The sequence below is a fragment of the Barbus barbus genome (genome assembly GCF_936440315.1).
Source record: "Barbus barbus genome assembly, chromosome: 32".
NCBI classification, from domain to species: Eukaryota; Metazoa; Chordata; class Actinopteri; order Cypriniformes; family Cyprinidae; genus Barbus; species Barbus barbus.
The window spans coordinates 23,408,537-23,424,092 of record NC_136760.1 but is presented as its reverse complement, the minus strand read 5'-3'; the positions used below and the strand labels follow the sequence as shown (position 1 = coordinate 23,424,092).

The 15,556-nt window shown below is 36.5% G+C and overlaps 1 protein-coding gene across 1 annotated transcript in view; it reads left to right on the top strand.

Annotated features, from left to right (window-relative positions):
• LOC306852614 (protein sidekick-2-like) overlaps positions 1-15,556 on the top strand; it is a 307,487-nt gene that overhangs the window by 252,263 nt on the left and 39,668 nt on the right. Inside the window, exons 8-18 of the mRNA XM_079389591.1 lie at positions 471-554; positions 1,509-1,703; positions 3,488-3,604; positions 4,984-5,151; positions 5,294-5,396; positions 9,718-9,894; positions 10,613-10,749; positions 11,879-12,026; positions 12,828-12,968; positions 13,622-13,803; positions 14,809-14,924. Of these exons, the coding sequence (XP_079245717.1) occupies positions 471-554; positions 1,509-1,703; positions 3,488-3,604; positions 4,984-5,151; positions 5,294-5,396; positions 9,718-9,894; positions 10,613-10,749; positions 11,879-12,026; positions 12,828-12,968; positions 13,622-13,803; positions 14,809-14,924 (1,568 nt within the window). The remainder of the gene's footprint in view (positions 1-470; positions 555-1,508; positions 1,704-3,487; positions 3,605-4,983; positions 5,152-5,293; positions 5,397-9,717; positions 9,895-10,612; positions 10,750-11,878; positions 12,027-12,827; positions 12,969-13,621; positions 13,804-14,808; positions 14,925-15,556) is intronic.

The following is a 15,556-nucleotide window of genomic DNA, read 5'->3' as shown; positions in this document are numbered from 1 at the left end:
CAGCACAACAAATCTATATTCACTGAGCAACAGTGTGCATGTTGAAGCTAATGAGCATGTGCAGTAGAAAAGAAGCCAAATGAACAGAAAGTACCGTAAAAAGACATTGCAGCAAAGCTTGACTTGGGTGACATTTCAGCCTGTAGCTCAGATAAAGCACTGATGTTACAGACTTTGCTGAGTTCTATGTATTTAAAAAAATACATAAAAAGAATTTAGTGAGCCAACTAGGAATTTTAAATGTAACTGGTCGCTATTTACAATGTATGTCTCCTTTAGGGCCTATCTATATCTCTATGGAGAAAATCAAAAAGCCTGAACAGTATGTTTTCAAAAATCCAACAACAGTCCCATTTATTTATTTGAAAATGTTCAATCTTGCTTCCTGTGTTGTTTGTCTGTGGTGTTTTTCTCTCAAGTGCACATGTGGAGGTCACAAACCTCTCTCTCTTGCTCTTTCTTTTCCACAGAACCGCCTCAGTTTGTGAAGGAACCAGAAAAGCACATCACAGCTGAGATGGAAAAAGTAGTGGACATTCCCTGCCAGGCCAGAGGTGAGACACCTCCTGACATCTCATCCTAATGAGGTTCTTCAAGCATCAAGTCGTTTTTTTTCTGATCTTAGTGACAGCAGCATGCTGCACACAGCACCCACAGAGAACACACACACTGTATATATAATTTTCTCAATTAGTTTAATAATCAATAAATTATTAATTTATACAATACATTAAATAAAATAACATTAAATATAATTATTTAAGAATTATATATGAAATATATATTAAAATATTGTATGACATTTTACACTTATACATACATTTAGAGAGATAAAATAAAGATATTAAACATTTATTTAATTGTATTCTGTTTAAAGTATTATGTAAGAAATTAAATAATTTGTTAATAAATAATTAATCAATTAATCAAACATTGTACATATTTTATTATTTGTTTATATAGTTTACATGTTGCTGTAAAATAGTAAAATATTTTATTTTATTTTACTATTTTTATGTATAAATAGTTATAATTATATATATATATATGTCTGTGTGTGTGTGTGTGTGTGTGTGTGTGTGTGTGTGTGTGTGTGTGTGTGTGTGTTTGTGTGTGTGTATGAGTGTTTATACATTAATTTTATAGTAATAATAGTAATAGTAACTATATATATACAGTATTTGTTAATATACAATGTTTATTGTTTATTAATTTATTTATTAATGCTTAATAAATAATTTATTCTTACATAATAAATTAAATAGCATAAACTGGAATAAACTGTATTATCTTTATTTTATCTTTATAAATTTATTTATGAATTTAATATACTATATTTATCATTACATAATATACATTTTAATCTATATGTCATATATTATTGCATTATTATATTTATATTTATAATATTTTATTGTTTAATTCAAATTATTTTATATATCATATTATCCTTTTATTGTTAATTCGATTGGTCACCCATAAATACTGTATGTGTGTATTCATCTCAGGTGTGCCTCAGCCTGATATTGTGTGGTACAAGGACGCAGTATCCATAAACCCTGTGAAGACCCCACGCTACAGAGTGCTGGCAGGAGGTAGTCTCCAGGTTAACGGCCTTCTGCCCGACGACACCGGAATGTTCCAGTGCTTCGCCCGCAACCAGGCCGGAGAGGTGCAGACTAACACCTACCTCGCCGTTACGAGTGAGTTCATCCACCCGTCCCTCTCTCCGGATTACACCTTTCCTCTCTGCCTCTCATGCTCCCATACACTAATGCACAAATACATGTGGACGTTTATTTCCTCTGCCTCTCTCTCCGTCTGTCTCTTTCTCTGGCAATCAGAAAGGCTTTGAATGCCATACCAACAATGCCTTTCTGTCTTTCTTTCTTCCATTCGTCGTTCTCTCTCATGTCGCTGATGTGCTTTTTGTTGGTGTGCTAAAGCTGTGATTAATACCCTGTTGTGAGGAAGAGTTGTGAGGAGGAGAGAGACCGACAGAGAGACAGGGAGAGATAAAGACGGCTTTTATAGAGGACTGACTGAGCTTATCTTGCCGCTCAGAGACACATAGAGCTCTCTAAAACACTGAACACCAGAGCTTGCCGCTATTTACCTCTGCTAACAATGAACACAGATACTGGATATGGACAATACTGAAGTTAAAGGGCTAGTTTATCCAAAATGAAAATCATGTCATGTTGTTCCAAACCTGTATAACTTGCTTTCTTCTGTGGAACACAAAAGATGATATTTTGATGAACTCTCTTTGTCCAAACAACGAGAGTCAATGGCGTTCAAAACAACATTGGACAATGAAATATGTGACCCAGGACCACATGTTAAGTTGCACAGGTCTATTTGTAGCAATAGCCAACAATTTTAAGGATCAAAATTATTGATTTTTCTTTTATGCCAAATATCATAAGGATATTAAAGTAAAGTCGTGACGTATTGTCAAGTATGGTGACCCATACTCGAAATTGGTGCTCTGCGTTTAACCCATCCAAGTGCACACACACAGCAGTGAGTAGTGAACAAATGCACACACACACACACACACACACCGTGAACACACACCCGGAGCAGTGGGCAGCCATGCTGCGGCGCCCGGGGAGCAATTGGGGGTTCGGTGCCTTGCTCAAGGGCACCTCAGTCATGGTATTGAGGGTGGAGAGAGCGCTGGACATTCCCTCCCCCCACCTACAATTCCTGCCGGCCGGGGGCTCGAACTCGCAACCTTTCGATTACGAGTCCGACTCTCTAACCATTAGGCCACGACTTCCCCCTAAGTAAAGATCATGTTGCATAAAGATATTTTGTAAATTTCCTATCATAAATGTATCAAAACTTAATTTTTGATTAGCAATATGCATTGCTAAGGACAACTTTAAAGGCGATTTCCTCAATATTTTGATTTAGATTTTTTTTTTTGCACCCTCAGATTCCAGATTTTCACATAGTTGTATCTCAGCCAAATATTGTCACTTCATAACAGACCATACATCAATGGAAAGATTATTTATTCAGCTGTCAGATGATGTATAAATGACCCTTATGACTAGTTTTGTGGTCCAGTGTCACATATAAGGCTTTTTTTCTCCACAGAAAAAAACTGAGTCATACAGGTTTGGAGTTAAATGAAGGTGAATCAATAATGACACAATTTTAATTTTGAGGTGAACTATTCCTTTAAGTATTATCAACCGATCTGGAAGTTGGGAGGAACTGTTTGTTCGCCCACCTCCAAAATCCCAATTTAACTTTCCCAGTGAATTGTTTTTTCTTCTGTTGTTCAACTTTTTGTTTCATACCTGCTTTTATTCTGTTGTTTTCTTTACTTGTTTGGTTTCTAAGCCGGGCTTTGATCCGCGTGAATCAAGTTTTGTGTGATTTCCCAGCGCTTGCGAATGCGAGGAGGTGTTTGAACTTGCGTGTGCCGTTGTACGTCTCTGTTTCTCATGCAGTTGCTGTGCTTCTCTCACAGGCATAGCACCGAACATCACGGCAGGGCCTTCCGACAGCACTGTGATTGACGGCATGTCAGTTATCCTGCACTGTGAGACCTCAGGAGCGCCCCGTCCTGCCATCACCTGGCAGAAAGGTGAAGAACACATCCTTCATTGTCTCTACTTACATTTCAGAAGAACAACTACAAAGTGTCAGCTCCCAGGCTGCACTTCACCACAATGCCTCTCTGTTCCTCTGTTTTACCTGCTCTGGCTGGTTATTTCCTGCCACTCTATTGCAATGTCACATTGACATGTTATACTGTTCTGATTGTTTTCTGTTTGAAATAAGATTATTTTGCTTACCCCATTGGTAGATTATTTTGCTTGTTCTAAGGAATAACTCACTTAATTTTGACTTGTTTTTTTTCTGAAAACAAGACAATCATTTTTACTTGTCTAGAAAATCCTTCTTGATTCAAGAATTTTTAGATATTTTGGCTGGGAAAAAAAATAATAAAAAAGTAAGAAAAGCATTGTTTGCAGTGTAGAAGCTTCAAATACATCTTTAACCATAACTATCTGAAATGTAAGATATCCTTTGCCACAAAATTATGATTTTGTAAGGAAATAATTGCATAAAAGACCAACAAATTAGAGGAGAATGTCCGTCCCCAGCACCATGCTTTACATTTCATGCCGGAGCAGAAGGATAGTAAACAAGCATGCTTGTGGCTTTAAAGGATTAGTTCACCCAAAAATGAAAATTCTGTCATTGTTTACTCACCCGTCTGTTGTTCCGAACCCATATGACGTCTCCTGTGGAACACAAAAGAAGTTTAAAGGAATTGTCTTGGTCCCTCTTGTCCACGCAGTTATAATGAACGGGAACTCAGGCTGTCAAGCTTCAAAAAGCATGCAAAAGCAGCACAACAAATTAGTCCATATGACTCCTCACCATTTATTCTAAGTGCTCTGATACCATACAACAGTTTTGTGTGTGCAGTAGACACCAATTTAAGTCATTTTTTCCATTGAAAAACCATCTTAGCTCTTTTGGTATAACGCTGTCTGATTAGTAAACAAGTCATTTATTCGCGTCAAAGCTTTTCATTGAATCAGTTGCAGCTCACTGGAAGCGAAAATTCAGTTCATCATAACATAAAATTGCAGGCAGTTTCTCACACAAAACTACGGCATGACTTCAATGAACTTGAATGCAATGTCAGTCGCTTTGGATAAAAGTGTCTGCTAAATGCATAAATGTAAAATGTAAATGTAAAATATAATATAATCAATTTTAATATTACAATATAATAATATACATTTTAATATTATAATATATTTTTATTTAATAAATCATATAATTCAAATTGTTTGTGTTTTTATGATTATTTTTATGAATATCTTTTTCTTTTATATAGGCTTTATTTTTGTCATGCAAATTGGTTTATTTTATACTGGTTTATATAAACCAAGGTGCATGACAAACATTAAGCCTGTAACAAAAATAACACTTATGTATTCTCCACAGGAGAACGAGTGCTGGCAAGCGGTTCAGTTCAGCTCCCGCGGTTCACTCTCCTGGAGTCAGGAAGTTTACTCATAAGCCCCTCCCATATATCAGATGCCGGCACCTACACCTGCATGGCCAGCAACTCCCGAGGCATAGACGAGGCCTCGGCCGACCTCGTGGTCTGGGGTGAGTGTGTGTGTGTGTTTTGAAGTGTATAGATCACAGAGTATTTTTGTACTTTAGGATGCCCATGTTTAAGTGTGTTTGCATGTTTGTGCCATACACCTGTGCATATACTGATGTGCATTTCCTTTGTTTTATCAAACAGCACGTACACGCATCACTAATCCTCCTCAAGATCAGAGCGTCATCAAAGGAACAAAAGCCACCATGACCTGCGGTGTAACACATGACCCCAGCGTCTCAGTCAGGTGCGGCCCACATACACTTGACTGCAAACAATTGTTGTAAACACAAAATGTTTTGCATTTTTTGAAGCTACTTTTATGCTAATGCAACCATGTGAGTAGAGAAAAAATATATTATTTAGCTAGAAGTTTATAATAAAAAAAAAAAAATGTTTCATCTTCAGAATGCTATCCAGGGCATTACTTTGCAGTTGCTAAGGGATTTTGTGCATTGCTTTGCAGTCCCGATGGTGTCTGTAATATTACTTAGTCCCTAAATAAAATGCTAAATCAGACTTCCAACTTGAGATTGTATTGTGTTTACATAGTAATAAATGTAATGATTCATTAGAGTTCTAAAAATGTGAGTGTTGCTTGGGTGTTTTTTGCTGATTTTCTTTCTAGTTCTGGCTTATTGCTCGGCCATTACTGGGTGAATTCTAGATAGTGATGCACTAGATAGTGATTGTTTGAGCCCATTTTTTTATTTTTTTTTTATTTTTTGTTATATAACAGGTAAACTGCAAAATATCTGTAGCGATTAGAAATTAGAGGCAACCATTGCATTTTAATCACGATCCAAACAAAGATGTAATACACATGTAGCGTGAGCACTTGTTTTTGAATTAGATAATTTCATAATAATTGCATAATTTCAAGATTCAAAGCAAAGACAGAGTGGTCTGACTTTAGATCTGTGAAACTACTGTATGATATGAATTATTGACAATACATGAATGTGTATAAGACACCTGTACAAAACAAAAACTGCAGACTGAATGAAAATGCAAATTCACTTTCTGACAGTAAGTGGCGCTTATGGAACAGAATCCATAAAGCGTTTCCTTGGTTGCCGCAGTAAACAAAGCAGCGCTGCACTTATAAACATGCTTTTACACAAAGCAATTGATCGGTTTCTGCTAATTCACGCCAGCACGCTAGGTGGCGCTGACCAACAATGCATTTTTCCTCAGATATGTTTCTTGTATATGGATTTAACATAGTCTGCTGCTCATTAATATACAGCAAATGATCACACCTGGTGTGAATAGCCCTATAAGGATCTATTGTTTCAATTCAAAAATATCATTGCGCCAATTTTTTGCGTTCAGTGTGAATCTCTCCAGTTATACATTCATGTAACTCCTCATCCCCAATTTAGTTTTTGGATTTTTTTTCTAATATTTGGAGCATTGCGAACTGTGATCTTGCTCTGCATGCTACAGTATTTTCTCCTTGCATCCATCTTCAGTGCTTTTGGCCTCTATTAGCATCCTGTTTGCAGATTTCGTAATATTTTCACATAAATTACATTTTGGGAAATGATTGCAATGCAGTTTGTGTACAATTCCTGGAATAAAGTTCGGCCAAAATAAAACTAAAAACCTAAAACACTCTAGAACTTGAGATGCACCAGTCGGAAATCGGAAACTACTAGTTTTTGTTCCAAACATGCCAATTCTAATTTATGGCCCATTGAACAGTGCATCTCTAGTTCTAGAGTTTTGGGTGGTTCATTATTAGGTGTTCACTGCATTCCCTTTACATTTTGGTTGCTAAAAACATCCTTATTGACAGTTGAACAACTGCAAAGCTTACGGTAACATAGCCATTTTATTCGCTTATGTTTCTAAACAGCGTTGGCAATGGAGCACCTAGGAATGTCTTAGTAGGAATCTCACATCCGACTTGGAATGGAATGCAAGGGTTGTTAAAATGCTTAACCCTGAGTATGAGCACCAGTGATAGGGATGCATGCCTTAGCAATATCATACCCTGCCATGTTTCACGGCATTAAAATCCTGATGGATAAAATCGTCTAGCGTTAATGATGCCGCACCAGCGTGAAATCATGAGCCATTACATTATCTCAACATTTACAACCCCCGTATAGTTCCCCAGAATCCTTTGAATCCGCCTGCAATCCCAGTGTGCTCAATTGAAAGTCTACAGCTTCAACCGTCCTCTGTTACAGCAGTCCGACATCGAGGAGTGATTTGAAGGCAAGATTCAGACTCTCATTAAAAAGCTGCAAACTTCCAGAGTTCCTCTCAATGAGAAGCTGAACTTCACTTAGTGATGGCTTTTAAGGGTGTGTTTTTTTCAGTGATTCAGTCAGGCTCACTCTCTTGTCTTCCTCTTCCTCTTCCTTGTCTTTCTGTCCTCCTTAACCTCCTTCCGAACACCCGTGGAGGCTTTTCACTTATTTCGTAAAGAATGAGGAATGAGAAGGAAGGGTAATTGTGTTGGATGGATGCAGTAATTGATAGCAGCAGTAAAAGGATTTCCAACAAGCCAGGCCATGATACAATTAATCACAAGTGTTTGTGAATGTGTATCTGTTTCCAGCTTGTGTGTGAGAGTCTTATCGATTATGCAGAGCTTGGACACATCTTTTAGAAGCTTCTGATGACCTTGGATGTTCCCTGAACTCTGTACAGTGTCTTTGTGATTAATGTAATATGTGGAAGTGCTCTGTTAAATACACTGCTTCATACACACAGGTGTCATACGGTAACTTTTTCTGCCAGACCAGCGGCACAAGGCAACTACTGCTTTGCAGTTGATGAAATGATACAATAAATCATTGTTAATACAGTTATGCTATCAAATGTTTTCCTTTAAAATAGGTTTGTTTTGGGTGGTTACAGGGGTTTTAGATGGAACAGTTTGGGTCGTTGCTAAGATGTTCCTAGGTACTAGAACATTCTAGGTGGTTGCTATGTCATTATAAGGTGGACATCAGTTTATCAGGTTGTCGGTTGTTGCTAGGTGGATGCTAGAATGTTCTGAGCGGATGCTAGGGTGTTACTAGGTGAATCCTTGAGTGGATGCAGGGGTTTTACTATCAGCGGTTTCAAAGGCAACAACATAAACAAACTTTGCTGTGCATGCGTGCTTTTGTGGCCCTAACTTAACTTCCGGTAGACATCCAAATAGAATCAATAACAACAGCCCTCTAGAAGTCCCTCTAGAGTAGATTAGTTTTTGATAACAAGCAAAATATGTTTGCTGAGTAAATCAGACGGGCTTATTAAAAATGCAGATTCATTCTCTTCCAGCAGGAGGCGCTTTAAAGCGGCAGAACTAGAGGTTTCCCCGGTAACGGCTGTAGACAAAGCAGCTTACAAACATTAGCTTACAAACGCTGCTTTATCAAGCATATAACATGCAAGATGAAATGAAAATGACATCGAACATTTTCTAAAGACAGTTTTCCTTCAGAAATACCGTGATATAAAAACACCCGCACCTCATTTTGATTTTTAAATGTGCATTATGTGCTCATGTTTATTCAATGAAGCCTTTTGGAAAATTGGTAAGTTTTGATATCGTGCCGGGTCGCCATAAATGAATGTATGGGAAACACGTCCCACAGCACAACAACCTGAGCCCAACTTCATTACTCATCGTTTTAACTTTAACTGCGTTTGTAGCCGGCGCCACTAACCAGGGGTGCGTTTCCCAAACGCATCGTTAGCTAACTATGGTGGTAAGTCCCATTGAACTCTATTGGTAACGACGTAATTTGCGAATAGTTGCTTTTGGGAAACGCACCCCAGACCGATAAACAAACACAGACTGGAAGTTAACTTTGGGCCAGGCGCGAAGCTGCTATAGGCCATTGCTGTATGGTTGCTATGGTGTTGCTAGGTGGATGCTAGGATGTTCTGTGTAGTTGCAAGGGTGTTACTAGGTGAATCCTTGAGTGTTTTGGGTGGTTGCAGAGGTTTTACTAGATGGATGTTAAATCAGTCTGGATGGTTGCTAGGGTGTTACTTGGTGGATGTGTTATTACAGGGATGTTAGTGTATTTGGTTGCTAGGCCATTGCTAGGTGGACACTAGAATGTTCTGGGTGGTTGCTAGGCTGTTATCTTGGTGGATACTAGAGTGTTCTAAATAGTTACTAGGATTTTACACTCATGATGGATGGAGTGTTGTGGTTACTAAGGCATTATTAAGTGGTTCCTAGGGTGTTTGGTATGGTTGCTAGGTCTTTGCTAGATGGTTGCCAGGGTGTTTATATTGACTTATAATATGTTGCTTACAGGTTCAAGTAAAAAGGGATTTTTGATGTAGAGGATTGAAGTAGTTAAGGGTAACCTAAATTTTCCCAATCAAATCAAACCCAGATGGATCCAATTAAGTGTAGAATTTTTCCACTTATTGTTCTATTTGACTCAGAAATATGTTGCATTCGAAAGTGCATTGTATTGATTTGATGTTATCTGTAATTTAATAAATGAATAAATGGTTTTGAAAATGATGGTCACAATAATGGTGTCGAAATGAACTGATATTTGTAGACTGTTGTTATTGTTGGTGTTTGTGTGTGCATTCAGGTTTGTTTGGGAGAAGGACGGTCAGGTGATCATCCCTCAGTCTCTGCCTCGACTGCGGCTGGATGTCAACGGGACGCTGCACATCTCTCAGACTTGGTCAGGTGACATCGGCACATACACCTGCAGAGTGACATCGGTGGGCGGCAATGATTCCCGCAGCGCACACTTACGCGTGAGGTCAGAGATGAAAACCCACTTCCATCATCCTCTGTGCTCTGTTCCCTAGCCACGCAGTCCTTCATCTCTTCTGATCATTTCTTTTTGATTTGTTCTCTCCCTGCTCTCTGAATCGTATCTCATTCAGTTTTCAATATCCCTGTTTATCACCTGCACTCATTCGGCCTCTTTTTCTGTCTCGTTTCCTCCATTTTTTTATTTAATAGTACAGAAGTTATTGTCTGCCCTCATTTTTGTTTTATTTCTGTTCATCTTCATCTTTTTCTTTTTATCTCTCAAACATATTGTGGTTCACCCTGTCTCTTTCTTTTTTGTGTAATGGTTATGTCTCTTATTGATTGATGCAGTAATCTTATAGTCATTTTATACTCGATCATTCATTTCCATGTTTCACCGCTGTCTAACATTCCCATTCTCTTAAAACTCTTCTTTTCTACATATCTTATATAAAGAAAGGACAAAGACAAAGTGGTATTCTGTACTTAATGTATATGTTGCATTTACAGTTGCTGATGAGATGTAGCTTCTTGTTAAATTCAATAATCTAGTTAAAACTTGAAAACTATATAGTATTTAACATGGACGGTTCGAAATAATCCATTAATGTACTTGTTTTATTCAGACATTAGATATAATGCCTCATGGAATGCACATTAAATGGCCATGAAAAGTCAAGGCTATCTCACACTTTTCCATTTAAATAACATATTACCCACAGGCAATTGCCTCATGCCCCTGAGAACCCCAGCGCAGTGTTAAGCACCACAGAGAAGAGAGCTATAAACCTGACGTGGGCCAAACCTTTTGACGGGAACAGCCCTCTCATCCACTACATTCTGGAAGTGTCTGAAAACAGTGAGTAAAGACCTCATATGTGGATCATTCATTTTGGGCAAGTTGTGTGACATTGATATAGTTACCTAGTTATGAATTTCAATGATGGTGTTCTGAAAGTCATAATAATGTGAAATAGAGTATTATTATTATTATTATCACCAACATTATTACCATTATTATTATTATTATTATTATTATTATTATCATTATTACCATTATTATTATTATTATTATTATTATTATTATTGACAAATAATTTATTTAAAGTGTATGTTAATAATAATAATAATAATAATTATTATTATTATTATTATTATTATTATACTAAAAGTATTATAATAATATGAATAGAATATTTTTTTATGATGACAACAACAACAAAATGAGAATAATACAAGTGTTTTTTTATTATTATTATTATTATTATTAATGTTTGTAATATGACTAGAAATTATGATTTTTTTTTCATAATAATAACATTATTATGATTATATTATTATTATTATTATTATTAATATTAAAACAATACAATTTATATAATTACAATAGAGTATAATTGATTGTAATAATAATAATAATAATAATGTAATATGAATACAAATGTTTGTTTATAATAATAATAATGTTAAATAAAATTTAAATAACAACAATTAACTTTTTATAATAACAACATTAACACTGATAATAATAATATTAATATGTTGTTGTTATTATTATTAATGTCATTAAAATAAAATGAACAATTAACTTGTTTATAACATCATCATTATTATTACTACTACTACTAATAATAATAATAATAATGATGTAATACAAATACAAATGTTTGTTCATTATAATAATAATAACAACAAACAACTACCATATTATTTATTGTACTATTTAATATTATTATGTGTTATAGGGTTCAGCAAACAAGCAAACATGAAAAAGTAATTGGTGCTACGCTATAGATTTTTCATATCACCATGACGTATGATCTTTTGAGTTTTTTGAAGCACTATTTCATAGAATCATTGAACTTGAAAGGCTCTTCAGTGGGTTCATAGGATCTTAAGAAGATTGTCCTATGCAAAACCTCTTGTTTAATGTTGGTTTAGTTCTTCACCTAGCTCATTATGTATTCTTCATTATCTGCTCTACACAGATGCTCCTTGGACAGTCCTGTTGGCCAACATTGAGCCGGAGTCGACTGCTGTAACGGTCAACGGGCTCATCCCGGCGCGCTCATACCAGTTCCGCCTGTGTGCCGTCAACGACGTTGGCAAGGGCCAGTTCAGCAAGGAGACTGACCGGTGAGCGGATCGCAGGGTCCTAAAGTCTGCCGATTATTACAGCTGTGCCTTGTCTGATCATACAGATAACTCTATCACTCTGTCACAGCATGTGAAAATTGCCTGTGCTCTCGTGGGACAGTGCCTATAGGAGGATTTATCTGTCTTAACGCTGTGTGTGTACGGCTGTATTTTTCTGGGATGTGTTTATGCGTGTCGGTGTATCTTCCAAGGATCAGTGTAATCAAAGCCCTCGGCGTGTAAAGAAAGCTTTTCGACACATAAATTAGACATTCAGCAAATGCCCCCATCACAAATCCCTCTAGTTCTCCTGAGGTTTGAGACAAACCTCTTCTAGCCAAGATAATCCCAAATCAAAATATACTGGAGTATATTTTATATTTTGTTTAGTGGTCAACCGATATATCAGTGAAGGCAATATATCATAATATTTTTTTATTTCTGGCATCTAATTTCTAGCATCTTAAGTGTCAGAAGTGGGACATTTATTTTGACAGCACTGAGAATGCCTTCACCCTCATCTTCAATAATTAATTATTAAAAAAAAATGTAAACAAAGAATGTAAATGGTATAAAAAATATACCATTACCTGGTCTTTGAGAAAATGTATTTACCAGTATATAATGATTATGATTATACTTGAGTTTATAACTATTTGTTTATTTGTGAAAAATACTATAATAAGATTACAGAATTTCGAAGTTCTGTTTATTTTAGTTTAAATTAAATAGTGTTATATATATCGGCTTTATATTGGCCATCAAAAAATCCATATTTTCCGTTTATCTTCTTTCCTCCAGGGTGTCTCTTCCAGAGGAGCCGCCCAGTGCTCCGCCTCAGAACGTCATTGCCAGTGGCCGCACCAACCAGTCCATCATGATTCAGTGGCAGCCGCCACCAGAAAGCCACCAAAATGGCATCCTGAGAGGATACATCATCCGGTGAGACATGTTTACTCATGTCTGGGGTCTTGAAGTATCTTAAACCCTTCTCTGTTTTTACACTTATTTCACTCTTAATCTTTTGTAATATGATTTTTCAAGGCCATGCCAATATGACTCTCGTCCAGCCGGTCTAGATTCTCTTTCCCCACAGCTGGTTTGTGGGTGAATTTGATTGTATTATATTATTTCAAGGCTACTTCAGGATTTGAGCACTTCAGGGCTTTTTCCTTGCTGTCAGTGATGACAGTGAAATTGACTTTTTGTTCATTTATTTATATATTTTTCCTGTTCATCATTGAAGAAAGCTGAAGGCCGTTTTTGGTATTGCAAACATAAGTAACGGTACCTGACCTTGGTCGCCCCATATGGTCCTCAGCTCAGGGAAAACACACAGAATGCTATGGAGAGAAAAGAGTGGTTCTTTGTCGCCCTCTGTTGCTTACAGATGGTCCTGCTGTACAAAAACCAACAGACAGATCTGATTATGAAGAGAAATGACAAGGTGTATTTTTAGAGATGCTTATCAGAGCCCTTCAGAGAGGGTTATCTTGGGGAAATTCTCTGCTCTGTCAAAGCTTTTTGTCTGCTAAGATCAGAAAATCTCTGCATCTGTCCTTGACCGTAACAATATGACCATCTGCTCGTCTCAGGTATCGTCTGACCGGTTTGCCTGTGGATATCCAGTATAAAAATATCTCTAACCCTGATGTCACCAACCTGCTGCTGGAGGATCTCATCATCTGGACTAATTATGAAATTGAGGTGGCGGCATACAACGGAGCTGGACTGGGTGTTTACTCCCATAAGGTTACAGAGTGGACACTCCAGGGAGGTGAGGGTTTAGATCCCATTCAAATTTTGGGATCAGTAAAATTGATTGATTGATTGATTGATTGATTGATTTTAATACTTTTATTTTTAAAATGTTTGAAAATGACAGTAAAGTCATTCATAAATTCAGTTTTTGTTTGTTTTTTTACTTTATATTTATCAAACATTCTTGAAAAAATATATATCACAGTTTGCAGAAAAATAATGAGCAGCAGAACTATTTTTAACATTGATAATAATAATAAATGTTTCTTGAGCACCAGATCATATTAACATATTAGAATTAAAAAATGACTGAAAAACAAAACAGGAAAAAATGGATCACAGAAGAAAATTATATATTTTTAAATATATATTAAAATAGAAGACAATATTTTAAAATTATACTAAATTTAATATTGTTTTGACTATTATTGACTTTACTTTTTTGTATTACTTTTTAAGGAATAAGGTATCAAAAAATATTTTCTAATAATTATTAGTAAATTACATTATTTTAAACCTTTATATATATATATATATATATAATGAAGGATCATTTCTGCAAAGTCTTCTCTTATCTCCTTTCCATGAAATGTTGGTTTCAAAAGGACAAACAAGTACTTCATGCAACTTTTGCACTAAATTCAAAGTTATACAATAGTTTTGTGTAGCAGACCAAAATTTGAATTATTTATTGAAAATCAAAGTTTGAGGTCGCTGTGAACTGTCATTGAGTAAAGACCAATGTAAAAATTCTTCAAAAATCCTCTTTTGCTTTCCATGGAAAAATGACAATGTATATGTTTTGGAACAATATGAGGCATACTTGAGGAATTATTCATTTAAAATACCACTGCTTAGTTGTGAAGATGCTGCTGTGTGCCATCTATAATTTGTGAAGTCAGAACTAATGAATCTTCTGCATCAATTTTCTGGGGCTTAGCAGCCGAAATGTGTTACCAAAAAAAGAAGTCTCATTTGTTTCTGTCTCTGTTTTCCATTTTCCATTTTACCTGTCAACCAGTTCCCACCATTGCTCCAGGCAATGTGAAAGCAGAGCCCGTCAACTCCACCACAATACGCTTCACCTGGACAGCCCCGAACCCGCAGTTCATCAACGGTATCAACCAGGGCTACAAGGTAAACGCTGAAGAAATGAGAACAAATCTGCACTCAGACCTGAGCTGCTGAAAATGCATTAAACGCAGCTTTTATTTTTAGGTTTTTAAGTTTGTTGATGAGATTTCATGCGAGGGTAGCCAAAGGTCTCTTTCAGCTCCAGTACTCTCATTCCTTTGTTTTTGTTTTTGCTGAGAGATCCGGAATTGACCCTCCTGTCACTCTCCTTCTTTATAGCCAGACTGTCTGTGGAAAAAATAGTTTAGGACAATTACAAAATGGAGACAGTCAGCCGGACACATTAGTCTTAATAGCTTATTAGCTAGGTAGGTCCCAGACAACAGCTGGAATTGGAGAGAATATCTGTCGGAAGGCTTTTTCTTCTCTCTGTGGACTCGTTGGAGAACAATCGTATAACTCTCATTCCCTCTTTAGTGCCCTCAGAGGAGAGTTTCAAGTGTCTATAAACTCTGAAATGCCAAATAATCCACAATAGTATTGGGAAAAGGGAGGAAATCTGTGACTGTTCAGCCATTCTCAGTGGAGAATTTACTTAGAATAAATCTAGTGCTCTGATAGTGTTATTTGAACACCATTATGCAAATTAGGCATTGGCACAAACATGCCCACAATATGTGTCAGTGCAGTTCAGT